Source organism: Cariama cristata, unplaced genomic scaffold (assembly GCF_000690535.1).
Source record: "Cariama cristata isolate BGI_N322 unplaced genomic scaffold, ASM69053v1 scaffold41242, whole genome shotgun sequence".
NCBI lineage: Eukaryota > Metazoa > Chordata > Aves > Cariamiformes > Cariamidae > Cariama > Cariama cristata.
In genome coordinates this window covers 3492-13096 of record NW_009602825.1, presented here as the reverse complement: position 1 = coordinate 13096, position 9605 = coordinate 3492, and the positions used below count along the sequence as shown (strand labels likewise).

Genomic DNA, 9605 nt, shown 5'->3' with positions numbered 1-9605 from the left:
AACCCCAACCACTCTGTGATTCTGTGAAAAGAAGTAGGTGTATATTGAGGTAAGGAAATGCGGTATCAGTATACATAATCCCATATTTTCGTCATGTGGTAACATGACACAGAAACTATATATTAAGATATATCTAATATTGATTTAGAAAAGCTAATTTTGACAGCGTGTTTTCCTTTCTTTTTCCTGACCTCATTCTCTAAGCCATGTCATTATTTTACTGCTATAATTACAAGCAAATTAGGCACTGATGCCGTATGCAAAATTTCTTTGAATTAACCATTTTATTGCAATTCAATTCCAAAAGCAAATGGATTCTTTCAGTAAACTTCGAAAAGATCAATTCTGTACTCAGCATTGTGCAGCTCTGCAAGATGCACTATATGTCTCAGCCACAGCAGAGGCCAAGTCTCAATTTTTATATTGAAAATTCAGCTCAGTCGTGTCATTATTGGGGATGCTAAAGTGGCCGACAAACATCAAGAGAATGCTTGCCAGCATATGAGAGAAAACATTGTCATGAAGCAACACAACAGGGGAGAGAACTGTACTTATAGGAAGGATTTTTTGCTTTTGTAAGCATGCAGCAAGTATGCATTGTAATATTTGGGTTTTTTCCTGCATATCAACTGTTTAGCCTTTTTTTGTGTAATCAAGGTGAAATAATTTCTAGTAATTTTAGCAATAACCATGAGCTTGTTAAACCTTTACAATAAATGAATAAAAATAGCATATTTTTATGATAGAAGAGGGGGTACATCCTAATTGGCCAAAATGGACTGTTTGATGCTTATTTGCACCAGAAGTATTAAAGTATTTCCTAATTTGAAAAAAAAAAACCACTTAAATTTTCCACTGCGTTCTAGATTTCATTTAGCATGCAAGATTTTTCTTTTGCAAAGTTACCTAAACATTTAAACAGTTGAAGTGTTAATGGCTAATTCTTATGTTTTTGCCAGTTTTGCCTACTAGTCTGCAGTGTATGTACATTTTTCACTGTCTTGGGAAGTTACATTCCTGGAGTTGTCCTCTCCTATGTCCTGCGTAAGTATAGTCTCTTTTTCAATTGCAATTTATGTATGTGGTTTGTTCATTATTTGGTCTCGTATAGGGAGGGTTTTTTTTATTTATTTATATAAATTTACACACACATGCAAGTTTGCCAACAACACAAAGCTGTGTGGTATGGTTGTCATGCAGGAGGGAAGGGATGCCATCCAGAGGGACCTGGACAAGCTTAAGAAGTGGGCCCATGTGAGCCTCATGAGGTTCAACAAGGCCAAGTGCAAGGTCCTGCACATGGGTTGGGGCAGCCCCTGGTATCAATACAGGCTGGGGGATGAAGGGATCGAGAGCAGCCCTGTGGAAAAGGACTTGGGGATGTTGGTTGATGAGAAGCTCAACATGACCCAGCAATGTGCGCTCACAGCCCAGAAAGCCAACCGTATCCTGGGCTGCATCCAAAGCAGCGTGACCAGCAGGTCGAGGGAGGGGATTCTGCCCCTCTACTCCACTCTGGTGAGATCCCTCCTGCAGTACTGCCTTCAGCTCTGGGGCCCCCAACACCAGAAGGTCATGGACCTGTTGGAGTGAGTCCAGAGGAGGGCCACAAAAATGATCAGAGGGCTGGAGCACCTCTCCTATGAAGACGGGCTGAGAGAGTTGGGGTTGTTCAGCCTGGAGAAGAGACCGCTCCAGGGAGACATTAGAGCAGCCTTCCAGTACCTAAAGGGGCCTACGAGAAAGGTGGGGACAGACTTCTTAGTAGGGCCTGCTGCGATAGGACAAGGGGTAATGGTTTTAAACTGAAAGAGGGTAAATTCAGACTAGATATAAGGAAGAAATTCTTCACTGTGAGAGTGGTGAGGCACTGGAAGAGGTTGCTCAGAGAATTTGTGGACACCCCTCTCTGGAAGTACTCGCTCAGGTTGGACGAGGCTTTGAGCAACCTGATCTACTGAAAGATGTCCCTGCCCACGGCAGGGGGGTTGGACTAGATGATCTTTAATGGTCCCTGCCATCCCAAACTATTCTATGATTCTAAGATATATATACACATATATACATATATATGTAGGTTCTGACACGTGCTTTTTGTCATATGGAAGTTGGTTTACAAGTTTTTTGAGTGTGTTGATTCTGGCACAATGTTGCATAGTCATGTTTCTCAGGTAGAGGTATCAAAATCAGACTAAATCAAGATAATGATAAATGTTACAGTGATCATAACTTGTGCCTTACTGGAAGTGAAAAAAGGTGTCAATTGATATGAATACAATGGTATTTTCTGTGACAAGTAGGAATGGCTCCTTGAAACTGAGTTTGACATTGACAGTTTGTATAACATGGGCATTTCACAGTGCATTTTTCTGTAAAACTAACTGTATTATGTAAAATTAGTAATTATCTTATGCAAATGCATTGTTTAAGCTTTATTGAATAACTTCTTATAAAGCAATATTTCAATACAATTTTTCTCTCTGTCTTCATTTTTATCACAGTATTGTGTGCCTTTTTATGTCCCTTCCTTAAGTGCAATGAATTTGGACAGAAAGTGTGCAAGAAAATTAAGACTGTTCTGATGAAACTAGATTTTGGAATAGTGGAATATATCAACCAGAAGAAAAAAGAGAGATCTGGTGAGTAATGACATATACTCCTAAGTAATGTATTTCTGTATGCAGAGAAAATTTTACTCCCCTTGCAGACAGTTTGGTTTGTCCTGTGAAGCCAATTGTAAAGGTATTTCTTGCTTTGAACCTGGCTACCATCCTTAGCTTTATAAGGAGTGATAATGTATGTCAGATGTCTGAGTATGGAAAAAAAAGAAAAAAATACTTCATGGAATGAAACAAGGCAAGACTGATAGTTCTCTTGATAGTTGATTAGATGTACTGCTTGTAGGTTTTCAAAAAAAACCTACTCACTGTAAGTATGCAATGCTTATCTCTGTTTAGGTAAGGCAAACTTATCCAGGAAAGAGACTCACACAAGAACACAAAATAAGTACAGAACAGAATTTTCAGTAAGAGACTGAACTCTATTCTGGTATCTAAATCCACCTTGTTTTCACTTCCCAACAGCAACAAGAATTGGCTTTCTTCCCCAAATACTCAATAAGCATTTAAGAATTGCAGTAGGATAGTAGCTACAAGTTAATCGAAGTTTTTAGTTAGAAAGGGGAGAAATCAGTTTAAAACAAAATCTCACCTATCTTACCTGAACTCTTTATAACATTGGAAACTTTTAGATTTTAAGTCATAAAGCTATTTCAAAAACAGTATTTATACGAACGATGTTATCTTTAGTTTGCTTTTTGTGTGTGCGGCAGTTTTGGTAATTAAACCTTTGTAGTATTGTCACATTACTTGCAGGTAGACTAGCCTTTTTAGTTAGTGTTACATCAGTAGATTTTGTACATGCTTTAAAACATGCATTTCTTGTAACCGTTCATCATATAATGTGCTTTTCCTAGACACAATGAGAGGAACCATCTGCCTTTTCCCCTTCTCTTACATATAATGCAGAAGTTGTTGGAAATAAGGAGTAATGCATTGAAAATTTTATTTCATGTATTACTCTACCTTGTTCTACTTTTAAGTGAAACTGGCAGAGAGAGATCAGACTATTGTTTCATAAATTTCATAACCCAGCACTGGGGAAATGGTTGAGGTTAGATTCATTCTTTCCTGCCTCCTACCTTCCAGTTTAATTTAACCCAGACAAGTTCCCTACCTTGCTTCACCACTTGGGTTCACCACATGGGTTTACAAATCCTTGTACTGGCACAAGAGAGGAAATAGCAAGTTGCAAAAATAGGCAACCAAGAATAACATGATGGTGTTTTTCAGCTTATATTGGTTTAAAATATTCACGAGGCTATTCTCAGACAGAAAAAGGAGGCAAAATTTATATCTCTCTTCATCTGTAAGGAGCAACATTCTACTGGACTTCAGAGGATGCTTTGTATGCATATTTGCATATAAATGTGAATGCAGGGTAGCTAGGTGCAAAGAAGGGTTTTGTGAATGAAGATTACACGCAATTATCCAGAAAATTGCATGTTGTCATGTAAAAGCAATGTGCTGGGGTAAGTACACTGCCTGTTCTAACAGTATGTTACAACTGTGCATCGTACCAGCAGTGTAGTTTAAAAGACAGATACATATTGCCGGGGCAGATAACATTATGGTGAGCAAGAGAGACTTCTGAAGGAAGTACAATACAGGTAAATAAATCTGTTGGAATGTATTTCAGAGTAACATTATCTCTCCCGCTTTGGCTGCTGCACAATATATTTTGATCAATGTCCAGCCTCTCGATCAGCCTTGTTTCCCTCACCTTAGTAGCATATTACGTAAATGATGCATTGTGTCAACAGGTGAAAGTTTACTGTACTACGCAAGCTGTGTGACAGAGAACACCCACTGAACCTGGAAGTCTGCTGTCATGAGTAGGATAAAAAATATTTTTTTTTTCTTTCAGAAACAGCAAAAACAAAACCCACAGAAGATGACAGTGAATTAGACATATCAGCTCTGTGTCCTAAGGTGACTTTTTTTCAGTCAGCCCTATCTTGCTTTTAAAATCTATATAGATAATGGAGAGTATCTAGACTACTGTCTCTCTTCTTCTGTGGAAGACTTTAACCTGCCCAGGAAGCAGGATGCTTTATAAGTGATTCATAGTTTCCACCTTTAGACTTATACTAATTAACTTACTGCATTTGTGACTTCTGGCCTTCAAGGTAATGGTTTCTTTGGCCTACTAAAATAAGAATGTGTTTATTTTGTTTTGGCTGTAGAATCTTTAAACTAGAATTTAATAGCAAAAGCAGCTATTTTTATTTGCAACAGTGAAATTGCAGTTAATTTTTATCAAATTAGAGTATAAAAGGGAAATGCTTTTAGAAAACCTACATAATTTGTCAGATACTTTTGTAATCGCTTGTCTGATAATTTTCAATGATCTATAAATATCTTTCTAGATATGTAGGAGAACACTCTCATATCTCCTTTCTCTCTTAATATTCTAAACAACTGTATGGCATAGGATTTTCCATTATAATTAGAACACTGTTTGATATAAAAAAATTCAGATTGATAGGAATTATTATGCAGTATCTGATCAGTAGTGTATAGAGCCTGATTTTGACAGTGGTTGCTTTGAAGGTGGTGGTGTATACTGAAAAAAAATAAATTTATATCCTGTGGGATAAAAATTTGTAGCTGACATAACTGAATATTGTTGGATAAATCAACAAAGGATAGTGATTTTTTTTATTTAGCTAATTTTTGACTGTCTTATAGATAATGGGCTGTTTTTTTGATCCAAGTTTATGCATTTCTTTACATTTATGTGTATTTTGTATTTGCAGGCTCATTCTGCTTTCATTACAGTAGGAGATTACTTTCAGAATGAATAACGAATTTTCTGTGCTTCTTTAGTATAATACAGCTTTCAGTTATTACAGAGGGATGCTTCACTTCTAAGTGTTGTATATTTTCATGTTTCTACAATTAAAGCTTAAATAGGAGGTAATTTATATCGCTATGATATGCAAGAGGCTTCTTTTTCATTATCTAAGCATTGGCTTCCTGTAGTGTGAATTTTTTGAGTACAAGAATACCATGTATGGGACTTTTTTATATGTAGGTTAGTCCTGCAGTTGTTGCCAAAGAGCTGTCAGTGTCTGACACGGATGTATCGGAAGTATCTTGGACTGATAATGGGACCTTTAACTTATCCGAAGGGTATTCTCCACAGACAGACACATCTGATGGTATGTAATGGCTTCATATATTTCATCAATGAATTGCAGTCATGTAAGTTACGTGAAAATGATTAGAGAATTTGAGGACACAAGTTTTTTGGGGTGGTTTCTACACACCCTCCCCCATGAGTCTAAAATTAATCCCAGTGTTTTATATCATTTGGATACATCCTGTGTAAAGACCATCCTCATCTTAAAAATCATCAAGTACATCAGTAACTGTCTAAATAAATAAGTAGTGGTGGGTAAAACCGACACATTCAGTAAGTGCCAGATTTAGCTCTGTCTTCCACCAAACCTTTTACGCAAGTAAACCTTTTAAGTTGGTATCAATGCTTTTGTGGGTAAGCTATACAAATAAAAGCTGAGGAAGAAAAAGTTAATACTTTGAATTTCTAAATAGCCAATTAAAGAATATATTATTAGGTGTTGTTACTAGAATGCTAATGAAGACAGCCAGCAATGAGCCTAAATTAGATGTGAAGACTAAGACTAGGAAAAGTTTCTCAAGCACTTGGTTGATCTTGACCAGATCTTTAAGTTCTTACTTTTTACAGACCAAGCCTTCAGTTAGCACTTTGCCTGAATAAAGATCAAGGACAACAGTAGTTTGGTGTAATCTTATCTGTGAATTTGTTGCTCTGCTCGTCTTGCATTTCTCCTCTTCTAGGAAAAGTTCACTGTAAATGACAAGTAGGGTGATATTACTTAGCAACATTGTACAGGTCAAATTAATAATTTAAATTATTTTGTTAATATTTCAAGTTGTAAATAGACAGCATTGTATGATCACAGAATCATAAGTTGGAATGAGCTATTGTCATTCATCTCATCTAACTGCGTATTCAAAGCAAGTTCAACTTTATCAAGTTGCCTAGGGCTACGACCATTTGAATTTTGAGCATCTCCAGTGGTAGAGATTCAGCAACCTCGCCGAACAGCCTTTTTCAATGTTTGCTCACCATCATGATGAAAAAGTCTTTTCTTATTGTGAGTCAAAATTTCCCATATTCCAGCTTCTGTCAGTTTACTCTCATCCTTCCACTGTGCACCTTTAAGAAGAGTCAGGTCTCATCTTCTCTATACCTTCCCATTAGGTAGTTAAAGACAATTGTGTGATCCCGCCTTTGCTGCCTTCTCTTAAGGCCAAACAAAGGCCATTCTCTCAGCATCTCCTCATATGTCCTGTTCACCAGCCCCCTAATAATCATGCTGGCCCTGAGGGCACTTACTCCAGTTTTTCGTTGTCTGTCTTGTCCTGGAGAGGTCAAAACTGGACAAAGTACTCCGAATGGGTGCTCTCAGGTGCTGAATAGAGGGGGAAAATTCCTTCCATTGACTTTCTGACTTCATTTTTGCTGGTATAGCTCAGTGTGTGGTTGGCCTTCCTTGCTGCAAGGGCATACCACTGACTTGCTGTCCACTGGTCTTTTTCTTGAAAGCTGCTTTCCATCTTGTTGCCCCCAGCTGGTACCGCTGCACAGGTTATTCCATCCTTGATGCAGGACTTCACATTTGCTTTTGTTGAATTTAATGATGTTCCTTTTCAGCCTGTTCATTTCTCCAGGTTGTTGAGGTCCCTCTGAGGGCGCCCTGCCCTCCAGAATATCAAGTACACCTGCCCCACAGCAGTTCCTTTCTGCTCGTGAACTTACCGAGAGTGCACTCCACCCTGTCATCCAAGTCATTAATGAAATCATTGAACAGTGTTGGTTTCAGTACCTTTGAAAGACACCAGTAATAACTGGCCTCCAGTTGGACCTTACATCACTGATCACAGGCCTTTGACCCTGGCAGTCTGGCCAATTTTGCACACCTTACAGTTCACTTACCCGGTTCACTCATCAATCTGGCTGTAAGGATAATGTGGGAAACTGCATTAAAGGCCTTGCTAAGTGAAAAATAAACAATATCCACTCTTCTCCGCTATGGAGCATTTCAGCAAATGGATTTACACACAAGTGCAAGACCAGATGGGATGCACCCAAGGACTGGCTCATCTCCTGGCAAAGCTCTGTGCATTTGAGCCACCACTCTGCATACAGCACAACCCTTCCTCCTCACCTTCCCAGCCTGTTTTTCCTAAAGAAAATGGAGAAAATTATGTATGAGACATTTTTAGAATTCATTTTCTTAGCCTTTATGAATGCTCCTATTGCTTGTTTTCATAGAAAGTAAGTTCAAACTGATTATTTTTTACCTTCTCATTCAAGTATTAGATCAAAGTATTCCCTTATGCTCATTTAGGCCTCTTCCACAGGCCATGTACTGTACAGTATGTTATACACATTTCTAATAACAAATATCATGCCATTAATGCAGCTATTAAAATCTAGTATTTTATTTGTTTATATTCTGCTTTTTATCCTCTTGAAAACATGAAACAATCCCAGTCATCTGTAGAGTTTCCATTTTCTGTTTCCTATTTAATACAAGCATTGGCCAAGAAAGGAAAAAGTTATAAATTAAGTATTTACATCGGTTTTATATCTTTATTTAAACATGTAAACATTCTTTTTTTTTTATTCTATGAGTGTATTAAAAGCTTGTAATACATTCATACATGCTTACATGTTTGTAATTTATCTATATTGTGAAGAAAAAGAGTTGAGAGACCTGTTGTCACTTTATAAATGTTAGGACTTTATGTGGTTGGTATATTTAGGACTAGCTGTGCGTAAGATTTGCATGGGTTGTTTCATATAAAGCTAGTTACAATTTAAAAAAGATATTTTTCTCAAATAACTTTCTGAGTTAGGTTGATACCAGGTGATTTGTGGTACTAGATTTACAACCTCAAAACCATTTTATTTTAGATGTCACATAAAGCTCCTCTGCATTGAGACTACAGAAGACTGCTAGACTATGGATTACTAAATGTATTCGAAGGAACACTTACTAATTGCATTTTTACATTTGGCTGCTTTTTGGGGAAGCCTTTTGTGTCTGTTAACGCTGTCTCCTTCTGTAATCCCTGTAATAGATTTTGACCGACCTAGTGATCATGAAGAAGCTTTTGCTAGAGAGCTTTCAGAGTTTCCTTCTTTAGAAAATGGTGCTGGAACAAATGATGATGATGACTCAAGCATCGGTATGCCCATCCAGCAAAAACGAAAAAAAGAACAAACAGATTTCAAGGTGGATCGTGCTTCCAGACAGAGTAAAGAGAGACCATCCACTGCAGGGCTCTCCTTGCCTTTGACCAGTGACCAAACCTTTAATTTAATGAGTGGAATTGCTGGGGATGTCATTGCAGCTGCGGTGTCTGCTGCCATCAAAGACCAGTTGCAGTCTGCACAGCAAGTTCCCTCACATGCAGTGCCCAGTTTGAGCGAGGAGACAGACACAGAGGAAGCTGATGATTTTGAACTGCTCGACCAGTCTGAGCTTGAGCAGATTGAGAAAGAATTGGGACTTTCACAAGGCCAAGAAGCAGAATCCCAGGAAAAGAAAAAATCTTCAGGCTTCCTCTCAAATCTGCTTGGAAGTCATTAACCTGGAAATTGCAGCTGGTAACATAGAAGAAATTAAACATAAAACACACACACAAAAAAATCAAATGCAAAAAAAAAAAAAAAAAGGAAAATTCTGAGCTGTAAGCTTTAACTATCCCTTTAGATGTGTTGTAATAATTTCCCTTATGCAGAGTGAATTAACTGGATAAATATCAGCTCATACTGATAGTTTAATGTTTCTGGTAGTTATACCTCAATGTAATAGCATGGAAATGAATTATCTATCCACTGTTTGGTTGCAGACGAGTGTTGGAGGTCAATTGTTCAAAAGAGTTGGGGGAGAGGGGTTTTTTATCTTTTTGCCAAGCATGATTTTG

General features: G+C 37.7%; 1 protein-coding gene across 1 annotated transcript; it reads left to right on the top strand.

Moving 5' to 3' along the window:
* Window positions 1–953: 953 nt before the first annotated feature.
* Window positions 954–9293, top strand: FAM134B (family with sequence similarity 134, member B; the record flags this gene model as incomplete). The annotated part of the gene is made up of 5 exons (XM_009694926.1): window positions 954–1044; window positions 2502–2639; window positions 4486–4550; window positions 5656–5782; window positions 8757–9293. Coding segments are annotated over 5 exons (933 nt in total), but the record flags the coding sequence as incomplete, so codon positions are not given.
* Between the last annotated feature and the right edge of the window lie 312 nt (window positions 9294–9605).